We start from the raw sequence: 14,310 nt of genomic DNA, 5'->3' as shown, positions 1-14,310 counted from the left end.
ATAACGGGAATGAGCGGAGAAAAGGTTTGGGCCACTCCGATTTGAACATTAAAGTGATCATATGTAAGATTTAGACCGTTTTTCATTAAAAATGAATACATTCAATGATAAATTTCAAAAACGTACAAATAAATGTGTTCTTAACGACCAACAAACAGTATGTTTTAAATAAAATTGTAGGTGTAGTTATCATTAAATTATATTACATGGGGCGTGGCACTCTGGAGGTTGCCATGTCTGTTACGGACAGCTACGGACAACACGAGGAGGAGTTTGTTTTGCTGCATTTATGGTACTGTACTGCCCTTGAAAGCTCCCATGGGCGCATGCAAAAAATTACACATACTCCCTTTAAGGTGAGAGAAAAAAAAAAAATCTCTGTCATAATGCTCAAAATTGTCCAGCGGGTTGTCTTCAGTTTTAATTGATCTTTGGTGTCTGTCGGCGTCAGTGGCAGTTTAGGCCCCTTTTGGATGTTAATCTTGACTTCTTGTTGTAGGCCCAGGAAAGCTATGAGAAAGCGATGGAAAAGGCTCGAAAAGAGCACGAGAGGAGCAATGTGTCCCCAGCCATATTCCCCGAGTACCAGCTCTGGGAAGACCACTGGATACGGTAACTCAATTTGGTTCAAATAATGTGATTTGATTATGTTATTTCCCAAAGTGCAGTCAGTATATTGCAGAATGACATTATTGTGGGGTTTTTTTTTTTAAACATTGAAATATTGTATACGACTAAGTATAAATGAGCTGCTTATGAGACATTCAGTTAATTGTTTTTAGGATATTCAGTAATGAAAAAGTTAATTGCCACGTGTTATAACAAAGCTTTGACTTTGGTATAATTTTCATATTGAGTTGTAGTGGGGAATTGTCAGATTTTATGAACCGTCTCAGTGAAATGACTTCATGAAAATAGCTTGACACGGTCTAGTTCTCCCTGCTGAACCGAATGATTCTTCTCAACCAGATTTTTATTACAATTTAACATTTTATTTGTATTGTGAGAGACAAACTGCTTCAAGTCAACATTTTTCTTTGTTTTCTACATGTCCAGTTGTTCTAAGGAATTGAACCAGTGGGAGCCTTTGACAGAATACGGCCAATCTAAAGCTCATTCCAACCCTTATTTAGTGCTCGAATGTGCTTGGAGGGTTTCCAATTGGGCTGCCATGAAGGAGGCTCTGGTGCAGGTGAGGAGTACACGGTTACCATGTCAAATTAGCTCACTTGAGTCCGCACACCTTCACACGCGCAGGCCCAAACTGTGCACAAACCTGATGGAAAATGGCAAACATGGGCAGTATAATCAAAAATCCCCACCCAACATCATCGATGGTACGGAACCCGCCGAAGCAGAGAATCAATTCTGCTTTTATGCATTTTAGTGCAATGTTTTATATCCCGCAAGACCTCATGTGGACGCGAGGAAGTAAGTTGATGTTGGAGCGTCCAGTCGCCCCCAACAACCTCCGGGGAGTGTGAGAGAGCCGGTCGTAAAGCTGTGGCGGCGCAGCTTTGCGACGCGTTAATTTATTGGCCGCATGTTTGCTAAGAGGAAGCGTAGACGGATGGAAAGTGTGTGATAGCACCTGACATATAACAAATAATCCTACTTTGCTCTTTCAAGGAGACTTGGAACCAATCCATTGAGCCGCCGTGTCCTAAGGCGACACCTAATTAAATTGTCTCGATGGCAACAGCAAGTCCACTTCATCACCTTCTTCTTTGCGCCATTCCGCCCTTCCTCTGTTACCAAATTTAACTTGTACTTAGTTCATTTCTACTTGTTCATCCGTTTACCTGCTCTCCTTCCCTTCCGAGCTACCTCTTCCTCGCTTTGTTAGCCTCTAATATTTACGACATCTCGGCGTGTGAATAATTACTCTGGCATCTGCTGCGGGCTGATTTGTTTTATGGCGGTGGCTTTCCTCGCTAGCTCAGAAGCGGAATCCAAACGCTCCGGCTTTCAATTAAAGCCGGCTCTTGATAAGGCCGTCCCTGTCTCCGGGACATTCATCAAGCGTCACCTCTGATAACTGCTCTGACCAATCACTGTAATTTTCTTAAGAGCCAACGCAAATACACACCCACGCGTCCTCGCTCCCCTGCTCTTTTCAACCACTGTAATCTTCATATTATTCATTCGGTTTAGATTCACCACATAAAACACAGGTTTGACTTTGAAAGCTCCCCGGGGTTGTTGTTTGTTTTTGTACTAATCAACTCTGCATTTTAATCAATAGCGGGAACCTTTCCTTTACTGGGATGTCAAACCCAGGTTGATTAGTTATAAGAACACAACTCCTGAGGCAACATCACGCAATATAAATTGGAAGCCATGTTACTGTTCAATCCAAAATAGTGAGATATTGACCCATTCCATTATTTACTATTAAAGCTGTGTGTGCTATTTTTCTTGATGTGGCAACAGAGCCCAACAATTATTTATTTATTTATTTTCAATGAAGTATTTTTCAGACACACCCTGACACACTTTTTTTTCAACAAACACCCATTCAGTTTGTTAAATCAACCACTGATTGGTTATCGCCAAGTACGAGTGATGTTTCCAATTCCACTGTTGAAGTTCAAATTCCTGCTTATTCACTCTAACAAGGCACACTGTTGAAGTGACAAGAGAAAAGATTATCAAGAGAATGCAAAGCAGCAATCAGAGCAAAGGGTGACTATTTGGAAGAAATTAAGAGTAAAAACCTTTCCAGTTATTTTACCTTTCTATGTTTCGTACTTAACGCCACATGTTCCTTCCTAGTTTTGATGCTTTCTGTAAGAAACTACAATGTAAATGGTCATTAAAATAAAACCCATTGAATGAGAACACATCTTCACTTCCAGGTGGAGTTGAGTTGTCCCAAGGAGATGGCCTGGAAGGTGAACATGCACAGGGGTTATCTGGCCATCTGCCATCCAGAGGAGCAGCAACTCAACTTCATCGAGAGACTGGTAGAGATGGCGTCCAGCCTCGCCATCCGGGAGTGGAGAAGATTGCCCCATATTGTTTCACACGTGCACACGCCGCTGCTTCAGGTACTTTAGCACACTGCACTGTTATGCGTGTGTGTTTATTTTCCTTAAATAAATCATACAGACTGATGCGTGACAGCCAGCAAGAATCAGTTTACTGTGCTGAGCACTGAAAGATGCATGTTGAGAGACCATCAGTCGCCCTGAGACATTGCGTTGTTAAGTAATGCTGATAACGGCCTCTATCTCCCCTCCTCATTCCATTTTGTAAAATTGACTTAGATGAATAGATGATGGGGGGGGGGGGGGGGGGGACTTTAAGCTTCTTTAGTTCCTCCACAAGAGATTAAAATAGATGAGAGAAAAGATGAAAAAGGGAGAATGGTGAAGAAGAGAATGCAGGGTGATAGGGTTTAAGGACGATGGGCCTCAAACGCAGCAAGAAGAGAAAATAAAGAAGAGGAGGAGTGAGTTTAGTGGTAATTACTTCACTGCAGCAGATAGCGTTTGATTAAATACCTGCAGCAAAATTACATTTACATGATGAATGGCATGGTCCCAATGAAGGTTAGAAGTGGGCCGTCATCTGATAATAACTGATAATTGTGAATGCATATTATATAACCCAATTGATTTTGTTTGTCTTGTTTCAAAAACTATGCAAGGTATTTTCTTGTATGCCGTATTTGTCCTTACAAAATTGGAATGCAAATTGAGTGACTACTGTCTTCATTGTTCTTTGCGCGCTTGCGGCTCTTTGCTCACTGTATACACAGTCCACTTATTGTCCTTGCTAAGGGAAAACAAGCTATTTATTCCTCTACAGACCCTCTAGCAGCCAGCTGTAAATCTCCAGCCCAAACTTTATGTCCCACATCCACAACCCTGTGAGCTTCCGAAAATGAGAAAGCCAGACTCTGGAAACACAGAAAGGCTCAAAAAGCAAGTTAGCATCAAATCCTGCCCTCCCACTGGCGTCTGACAATCAATGGATGATCACCCACTCCATCGATCGGCAGAGTTGGCGCTAATATTGATTGATGAGGAGTTATAATGGAGTGATTGATTATATGTTCACAAAGCAGCTTTGGGCCAATCAATGGAGCTTTTTTCACAGACTGAGAAACAATACCTTGCTTATAATTCCTACTTTTTCACCCGGCTCTCCCTTTTGGGTGTCATACCGATGGAACATAAAGTTTTCGGGAAAATCATTGTGATAGCACAAACCAAAATATAAATAAACTATTAAATGAATATTTAATAGTAAAATATTGCTCACTGTTCATATTATTTTTATTTTTTTTTCGAGAAGAGCATGTCTATAGCCCATGTTTACGCGCACTTACCCACGGCAGTGTTGCGTAATCCCGTTTTTGCTGCCATCCTTTGACATTAAACGCGTTGTTGTCACTTATGGCAAATACATAAACATGCTTCTTGCTTGAGCTGAAGCACCACTTTGAAAAAAAGTATAACATCGATAGGGTGTGTGTATTCACAGTGTATGTATGTATGTATGTGTGTGTGTATATATATATATAAGTATTTATAATTTCACGATTCACATTAACTCATTTGTGTTGAATGTCTAAATTCTAAAGACATAAAATTATGTCCTTGGCATTAATCATTTAGAATTGATTCTAGTTCTCTTCCTGTCCAGATGAAATTATTGATATCTATCGTCGTCAATGGCATTGTCGTTGAAATAAAATGTTGTAAAATAATTAATTGATTCATTGATTTTTTTAACCTTAAATTAAGTATCCCATGAAGGACAACCCCATTGGTTCTGGCTGGCATTCTAAACATACACAAAAATGGAAAAAAATAAAAACCACCTTCTACTGTCTACTTTCTATTTTTTTCCCGTTATCGCTTCAGCTCTCCCTCTTTATCACAATCTTTTGTGCTTGCCAGTTTCATCCTCATGTCCTCAACACTATCTTTCCACCTCTTACTTCAGCTCTACACATGCCAAGCCTCACCTTTGTCTCTCCTTTTTTTATAAGCTACAGTCTTCTCCCTTAGGGATGAGAAAGACAATAACTGTTTATTTTAGTGGTGTGTCAAATAATCAAGAACTAATCAATATCAGATTAAAATTAAAGATGGTCCAATCTTTGGTATTTCAGTTTATGATAAAAATTATTGTCCAAGTTTTCCATGATAACCACATCATAAATGAAATGTGACAAATCAAACACAGCAACTTCATAGAAAAAAAACACACACTTTTGCTTAACTGTGGAAATGTTTGCAATTAGCCTACTGTAACATATCTTCTCCCCAGGCGGCGCAACAGATCATCGAGTTACAAGAAGCTGCCCAAATCAACGCGGGGCTGCAACCATCTAATCTGGGCCGCAACACCAGCCTCCATGACATGAAGACCGTGGTGAAAACGTGGAGGAACCGACTTCCCATCGTGTCTGATGACTTGTCGCACTGGAGCAGCATTTTCATGTGGCGCCAGCATCACTACCAAGGTATGACTCTCAATTGGTCATTAGAACACAAGTCATGTTATGACACTCAATGCATTTATTACACTTACTCAATACAGTATTTTCCGCACTATAAGTGCGTACCAACTTATAAGGCGCACCTTGAATCAATGGCCTATTTTAAAACTGTTTTCAGATATAAGGTGCAACACATTATTAGGCGCAAAGAATAGAAGCTACAGTAGTGACTGGGGTTGTTTTATGCATCCACTAGATAAAGCTGCATTGACGGCAATGTCAACAAAACAATCAGATAAGTCAAAGTCTATGAATCGGGAATCATAAATGAAGAATTAAGATGATTTGTGGAAAGTACTATCTGAAGAATCGGGCAAATACCTCTTGATTACATTAAAAGAGTGTTTAGATCAATGCCCAGACAAAAACTGCAATTTGTTAATCAAATCGCAACCAAAAACCTTAAAATATATTGTTTTGTTGATTTATTTTATAACGTAGTACTTTCTTTTATAAAAATTCACAATACAATTATAACTGAAATGCAGATGTAAAGATTGAATCATTTACATGGTTATTTACATGGTTATTTTTTATTTTTAATCCCCCCAAAATGAAAACACGCCTTGTGCACTGTATAAGGCGATTCGGATTATAAGGCACACTGTAAACCTTTGAAAAAAGCTGAAGGCTTTTAGGTGCGCCTTATAGTGCGGAAAATACGGTAATAAGACCTATAGCATTACTTTTTCAAAGAAATGGTGTCTTATACATGGGTCACATGTCCACTCGCATAAAGTTCCTCTTCTGTGTCACTCTTTATTTCCAAATATCTCCGGTTCTGCACCGCAGTGCCAATAAAATCCACTTCATTTATACATGACAGCCTTGAAACTTCTGCTGTAGCGAAATTGAATTTTCCCGATAAAATCCATCGCCATGCCCCATTTGCCGCGCAATATGTTCATGTCCCCAGTGCATCGCGCTCCTCTCCAATGATGGCACCTGTATAATAAATACAGACACCATTTATATTACTGTTTTCTCTCTCTGTCTGTAGCCATAGTGACAGCATATGAGACTAATACACAGCATGATCCAAGCAACAATAATGCCATGTTGGGAGTTCATGCTTCGGCATCCGCCATCATTCAATATGGCAAAATCGGGCGTAAACAAGTGAGTCATAAACGTACACCACATTTATTTTGTTCATCTGTTGTATTTATCCTTAACGCTGTCGTTTACCACCTCACAGGGTTTGGTAAATGTGGCATTGGACATCCTAAGTCGTATTCACACCATCCCAACGGTGCCCATTGTTGACTGCTTCCAGAAGATCAGACAGCAGGTTAAATGCTATTTACAGCTTGCCGGTGTCATGGGCAAGAACGAATGCATGCAGGTGAGAATTTGGAACTTGTTTATTCAAATTGACATAAATATTAAATCGCCAGCTTCTGTGGATTGTAAATGCTATTTTCGGCCCTAAATCAGATTTTTCTCTATATGATAACATTCTCTGAAAATGAAAACCTATTATGGCGGCGTAACGCTTGGTTTAGCCCCTGGAATTTTTTTTTTATGTATTATAGAAGGTGGAAGATGACTTTATTGTCCCGCAGAGGGAAAGACAATTTACAGGCGCAGAAATACACACATGGAGCGCCTTAGGAAACAAATTCCAGCAGCTGTCTCGTGAAAATATTTTATTCCAACAATATATGGTAATTATGTGTGATCAAAATACAGCAACTGCTCCAGTCCAATTTAAATCTTTTAAATGGAATTCAATTTAGAGCTTAGCCGCCATTGAAGTGACATTTGATCACGTCATAAATTTCCTGTCTGTTAGGTAAATGACAAACTTACCAGTGGAGATGTTTCTGTCTTTCGTATTGATATAGAATTTAGTTTTTGCGGCCCTCTAGTCAAAAGGCCTTAGCCAACATTTTAGTAAAAGAGGGCAGAAAGTGTTTGAGGTTGCATTTGGTGACATGTTATTACACCGAGATTTGGAAGGAAAGGTATCTTAGGGGATTACACTTAACACCACGGAGTGCGCTGATTAATAGAAGTGGTTCAGTGCGCCACAAGCCATTAAAAGTGCCAGAAGAAACCCTTCTCTTTTTTTTTTTTTCCCCCCCTCGCCTTCTTCAAATCTTCTCCTGGCTTGCACTTTCTCCTCTGCTCTCTGGCTACACCTCGTTTGTCACAGCAGCGCATTGGGGACAACTAATCAGAGGCTTCCTAGAATGGAAGCTTACTTGTCTTAACACTTGCTTCACATCTAAATGATCACCCGTGATTATGATGTGTTTTACCGAGGTGGTAAATTGTTTTTTTTGTTTTTTTTTTGGTATCTGTCAGGGTTTGGAGGTGATCGAATCCACCAACCTGAAGTACTTCACCAAGGAGATGACAGCCGAGTTCTACGCCCTTAAGGGAATGTTCCTGGCTCAGATCAACAAGTATGGATGACAGTTGCCCAATTTTTCACACGCGGCGCACAGCTTTACCTTAACCTCGGTCCGCTTTTGACGATTCATGAAGTCTCTTACCTACCACAATGCTTGTGAACCTTTTCTTAATGATGTAACCCTTTTGACACATTTTTCAGCTATGCACCTCCTAATCAGCAAAAGAAAAGTATTCAAGTTAGTTTTTGACAGTCCATGTCTGATTTATGATACTTTGGAACTACATTTCTCATTGTATCTCAAAGCGTATTTTATTCAGTGAGTCCAGAAGATAGAGCGTGTAAAATGAGCTATTTAATTTCTGGCTTGTCTACTGGAAAATTACGTCACTAATTACAACGTGCATCTGTATAAAACTTAACAAAGGCATGCAACATTTTGCAAAAGAGTCACAATTACACAAAATTGCAATAAGATGTGACATTACAATTACAGTATTTTGCTGTTAATTCACAAAGAAAAAATGTACTGTTCCTGTTCCTATACTGTTAGATTCACTGATACTGTTTGAAACCCTGTTTAATGTTCAAATACACCCATGATTACTCATTGCATGTTTTCAGAAGATTTAAAAGCTTATTCAAAGCAGCGCTAGCTCAAAAAGACAATATTGGTTTTGTCCTGTATTGTTTTTTTTTAACTGAAAATCAATGTGCGTTTGCGGATATAATCATTAGATGACTGCTGAAAGTGTTGATAGCATCCCAGCCAGAACCATTACCATTAAATCAAACCTTTAAATACATTTTTGCTGGGTGTATTACGTTGATTAAAATCGTAATCGTCCAGAATTACTGACAAAAAAAAAACAAAATTTGGGGGGATATCTTCCTCCACCCTGCTGTCATGACATTAAAAAGTCTTAAATTACTTGCAGAAACTTTGTGAAAATCTCACTTACTTCAGTCTGATTGAAGAAGCGCTGTCCCCCAGTATTAACAACAAATCATTTCAATACACCACATGAGCAATTCTATTTCTCCGCTGCAGGGCTTGTAGAGCAACGTGGCTGTTCGCCCCGCACCTTTTCCCCCCACCCGTCATCTTTGACGTGACATGGTATCCTGAGGGGTGAAAGACAAATTGAGGAAGCCTTATTAAATGTACACGCAGCTCAATAATTAACCAGAAGCAATTTTCAAGAAACTCTGTGATCAGCAAAACTTGCTTCCACCTCAGCAGGGTTTATTGCAATCATTAAGTTTCCCTTAACAGGGGGTAGAATTAACAGCAACTTGGTGTTTATGGGTCCAAGGCGCTTCATTTTGTTGGATGTGTTTACTCACAGACATGTGCACTAAAAGATTTGGGGGATCATTCAATGAACGGGTGTCAAGTATTTGGTAGGTGTTGGGGCTTCTGCTGAAGTAACTGGTTGAAACCTTTAACATACTGTATTTTCCGCACTATAAGGCACACCTAAAAGCCTTGATTTTTTTTCAAATCGCTGATGGGGCGCCTTATAATCAGGTGGGCCAAATATATGGATCAATATTGAGATTGGGATTGGTAGATGGGGAATGAACTGATAAAGTAAGCTTTACCTGTTTCTTTTGTGTGTTTACAGTTGAACAAGGTTGGTCATGTTGACATTGAGTTTTTATGCTATTGAGTGTTTAGTTATTTGAGTTATTATTGTTATTACTTTGAGTATTACTATATTGTGATTGAAAAAGTTTGAAAATATGTCATTAATTGAGGGTGCGCCTTATATATGGAAAAAGTTTTAAAATATGTCATTGATTGACGATGCGCCTTATAATCCGGTGCGCCTTATCTATGGATCAATATTGAGATTGCGATTCGTAGATGGGGAATGACCCGATAAAGTAAGCTTTACCTGTTTCTTCTGTGTGTTTACAGTTGAACAAGGTTGCTCATATTGACATTGAGTTATTATGCTAATGAGAGTTTAGACTTATTGAGTTATTATTGTTATTACTTTGAGTATTACTATATTGTGATTGAAAAAGTTTGAAAATATGTCATTAATTGAGGGTTCGCCTTATAATCCGGTGCCCCTAATAGTGCAGAAAATACGGTACTTTAATACTACCAAAGTGACAGAGGCAACTTCATTAAGCATTAATAGAGGGTCTTTGGCTCTGACTCCCTTAGCAATCAAGCTCCCGTTTCTTAATCACGTGCCAAAATGCCTTTCATCATAACATATTTGAATCGATTGTCTTGGGAGACATTTTGTTGTACACCAGCGGGAAAGTACTTTGGACGTTTTACTCGCTTCTCACTGAGGCTCTTTCATTGACAGGCCTGTCTGCTTTTTTTCTCATGCGTCTTGTTTATTAATCAAAGCTTGAAATGTGTTGGAGTTATTTAGGCCACACGCCAAAGAGTGGTTATAAGCTGCACGGTGTGACGCGAACCCGCTGAGGGCTCAAAATGAATTCCCTTGTCAGCATAAATGGCTCACTGGAGTCTGCTGTCACATTTCACCTGTCTTCGCCTTAAGCGAGCGACACTGAATTTGCGGGACTGGAAAGTGTGACTACTCGATTGAGGGCCAAGATAAGGAAAAAAAAAAGTCTGAAGCGTTCTCAGTGCTCTTCATGCTTAATGTATTTATACACAGATATATATTGACCTCACATTCATTTCAGATGAAATACGAAGATTTTGAGTCACTATTATACCCAGCACCAAATTTATTGATCTTTTCTGGGTGATATTGTTGAGGTCAAATAGCATTATAGCAAAATCTTCGACCCTGAGTGACAGGAACTCATTCGAGGTTAAATACCTCCAACACTCTTCCTGAGTCTTAAAGATTACAGCAAATGTACCGTATTTTCCCCATTTTCCTCAGTTTTCATTTTGGGGGGGACCAAAAAAAGAAATAACTTAAATCACCCTGTAAATTCTTTAATTTTTACCTCTGCATTTCAGTTAAAAGTGTGATTTAATAAATAAATCCCGAAACTGTTTTTAAGTCAACAAAATATATTTTAAGATTTTTGGTTGCAATTTGATTAAAATAATAAAGTTTAATTTTTAATTGATCATAATTATCTTCTTCTAAACTCTTGATTTGGTATTGATCCAAACAGTCTTTTAACCTAACCAAGAAGTATTTTTTTCCTATTATTCAGACAATACTTTCCACAAATCATCATTATTCTTACTTTCCGATTCCCTATTAAAAAAGTTTGACTGACTTATCTGATTTTTTTTTTGATGACATTCCCTTTAGCGCAGCTCCATCTAGTGGATGCATAATGCAACCCTAGATACTACTTCTACTGTAGCTTCTATTCTATGTGCCTTGAAATACGGTGTCACTCATTACCTGCTTTTGCAGATCGGAAGAAGCCAACAAGGCCTTTTCAGCCGCTGTCCAGATGCACGATGTCTTGGTGAAGGCGTGGGCCATGTGGGGTGATTATCTGGAGAACATCTTCGTGAAGGATCGTCAGCTCCACTTAGGAGTGTCTGCTATTACCTGCTACCTCCACGCTTGTAGACACCAAAACGAGAGCAAGTCCCGCAAGTACCTCGCAAAGGTGAGAGATGTAGTCGTGGTTAAATCCTCTTAGGGTGGGATTTTTTCATTTTTTGAAATAATTTCTTAAATAAAAGTTTTCTATCTTGGTGTCCCAACTAAGAAACCAAAAATATGTCAGGAAATGCTGTCTGAGTTGAATCTGTGTTGTGTGCTGTGTGCAAAATGCCATATCCAGAAAAAATATTCATAAATTACTGTTGAGCTGTATTTCTGCCATAAGTAATAAATGTTTATATGTATATATATTAGCAATCGTCAAATATGAATGATTATACCTCCTTCACGGAGGTGCGGCTCCGATTTACTCCCGTGTTAGTGGTACCTTGGGCTTGTAGATTTATGAGTTTGTATGAGCATGAGCAACCATGCCTCTGCACCTGCAGGAGCGCCTCACTCCATTAGACCTTTTTCCAAATAGGGTCATTGTTAATTCCCTCATCTCCAGACCCCATCCAGCCCATACATTATTGGTTCTGATAGGCCCAAACACATTTTATTCCACCCTCAGCATCAGTCGTAATTTGATTGCTCACAGTCCGGCGGCAGTCGCTGTGGATGGGTTCCCACGGCAGATCAATGGTGGAGTGGAATCCTCTTACACGGACGCTGACGGTCTAATGGCCTCCCCTGACACTCCAATCTCCCCACCCTCCTGCACGGGCAGACCTTTTTCAAAGAGTCAGACTAATGCTATCGCACCCGCCAGTTGAGCAAACCCTATGTGGGAGGTAATGAGACGGACTCCTTGCTAACAAGCATCGCACCTCCTTATACAGACTCACTTCAGCTCATTCATTGCAGCTCCTCCACAGTTCCTTCGGCCCGTTATACTGAATGCTCTTCCTATAGATGGCGTTTTGATGGGATCGCATTTTAGTCTGCCTCGGAGCAGGTCTGGTGCATGCTTGTTATAAGAAAATGCTTGCAACATCAAAGTGTGCGAAGGTAAATTAGTTCATGCTGGCTCATCTTGGTCACCCGATTGTTAGAATTATAAGACATTATCCTAGTTTAGACTAATTATGGCTGCTTCTACCTTCAAAGGCTATTGTGATGTTGTTTTGTTGACCCCCCCCTACCCTTGCCGCCAAGATGAGTTGGCGCGGCTTCACACTGATGGATGGAGCCAGTTGACCACTCATTACCAGCAATTATGTGCAATCTGTAACCTGGTCAGAAATGTAAAAGGGGTGGGGGGGGGTTAGTAATATTTTCACCATAATGAGGCACATCACAGAAATTGCCTCCTACGTTGTCTCATCATTAATGGCTGTAACGATCAGCCAGAAGGATCTTTGCTCGGCTCCGCAATCCTCCCCCATGCTGTGCAGAGGCAGTGATGCAGCAGTCTGACTGATGGTCGAGACACCACCCCGGCGACGTTGTGTTATGTGGAATATTTTCACCTATCAGTAGACGCCTGTAATTCAGCATTACCGCTCACGTTCTTCACGAGATTACGATATGGGAGCATTTAAGTATGTTTCGTCAGGGCAAAGGTTCTTAAACTTTTGAGAATAGAAGAGAATGCTTTTATTGTCATTGTATAGCTAGTATACAACTAAACACCAAGTATCACCTCAAAAATGGTTTAGTTCAGTTACAGTAGCATAGAAAGCCCAAATGTTAATCAGCATTCTGTTTTGCATGTTAATATTTTATGAAAGTTTTATGAATTTTGGAATTATTATAATGTAACGAGGGACTGAACTTGATATCCAACGCCCGTTATCCAACTTGCATCTAGTCCTACGATGGTCATTCTTTTTACATCCCATCCTGTTTTTTGTGCTTGTTTGCGATAAATAATATTTCTTTAAAAATGCCCAAGCCGTGATTTTTCATATACAATGAATTCCTTTCAAAAACTAATTCTCAGAGAACTGAAAACAGGTGAGCACGTGTGATGTCATTTTCAGGGGACAGAAAGATTTAATATATATATATATATATATATATATATATATATATATATAATACTTTAATATTTTACTGCTAAAATGGTTATATAAGTATGCATTTAAATATAACTGGAATGTACTTAACATGTACTGTACTGTACTGTACCCACAGTTTAAAAAGAAAAGAAATCCTGAAATATGTCCTTACTTTTTTTTTTGTTTTCCATTATCTTTACCTTTGTCTGACTTTACTTGTAGGTATTGTGGCTCCTCAGCTTTGATGACAAAGACACACTGGCTAACGCAGTTGACAAGTACTGCATCGGAGTCCCGCCCATCCAGTGGTTGGCATGGATACCACAGCTGCTGACCTGCCTGGTCGGTTCTGAAGGCAAACCTCTGCTCAATCTAATAAGCCAGGTGCGTCCCACAATTGTGTTGTTTTTTGTTTTTTTTATGTAATATATTAATAATACTTGGCCTGGTAGATGTGACCTAACCATTTATTCAGTTTTAAAATGCCATTTTTTTAATGTTAATATTCTGCCACTGATGAAGTATTTTCAATTTTTTTCAATCCGGCACATCTGGCGCATGTGTTCGCATCACTTTTCCGAAGCGTCTTCCTAACAGCGATAAATTAACTGCATTCATGCCTAAGTTATCTCTCTAGCCTGCATTTTATTTACCAAATTAAGCATTGAGTCGTCCCCCCCCCCCCCCCCCCCCCCCCCCCCCCCTTGCCGCCACTTCCACTTTGACACCCATTTATTGGCTTTCACTAGACCCCAGCGAATTGGATTTTAAATTATTTGCACATGAAATGATGATGAAGTTTCTATTGTACACATCCGCCTGGCAGGAACAGAGTAATTAATGCAAGGACTAATTTGTGTTGCTTAATGGAGTATTTTTTCTGCGTGATTTGAAGAGGGTGATCTTCAGAGAGCAGGA

The 14,310-nt window shown here is 39.6% G+C and overlaps 1 protein-coding gene across 1 annotated transcript in view; it reads left to right on the top strand.

Moving 5' to 3' along the window:
• trrap (transformation/transcription domain-associated protein) overlaps positions 1-14,310 on the top strand; it is a 74,697-nt gene that overhangs the window by 40,819 nt on the left and 19,568 nt on the right. Inside the window, exons 55-63 of the mRNA XM_088439362.1 lie at positions 500-612; positions 1,057-1,192; positions 2,859-3,050; positions 5,284-5,479; positions 6,516-6,634; positions 6,714-6,860; positions 7,826-7,926; positions 11,252-11,453; positions 13,615-13,776. Coding sequence (XP_088295488.1) covers positions 500-612; positions 1,057-1,192; positions 2,859-3,050; positions 5,284-5,479; positions 6,516-6,634; positions 6,714-6,860; positions 7,826-7,926; positions 11,252-11,453; positions 13,615-13,776 — 1,368 coding nt within the window. The remainder of the gene's footprint in view (positions 1-499; positions 613-1,056; positions 1,193-2,858; positions 3,051-5,283; positions 5,480-6,515; positions 6,635-6,713; positions 6,861-7,825; positions 7,927-11,251; positions 11,454-13,614; positions 13,777-14,310) is intronic.

Source organism: Hippichthys cyanospilos, chromosome 17, assembly GCF_059441005.1.
Source record: "Hippichthys cyanospilos isolate Australia breed blue-spotted pipefish chromosome 17, RoL_Hcya_1.0, whole genome shotgun sequence".
In the NCBI taxonomy this organism is placed as follows: domain Eukaryota; kingdom Metazoa; phylum Chordata; class Actinopteri; order Syngnathiformes; family Syngnathidae; genus Hippichthys; species Hippichthys cyanospilos.
This window is presented reverse-complemented; position numbering and strand designations above follow the sequence as displayed.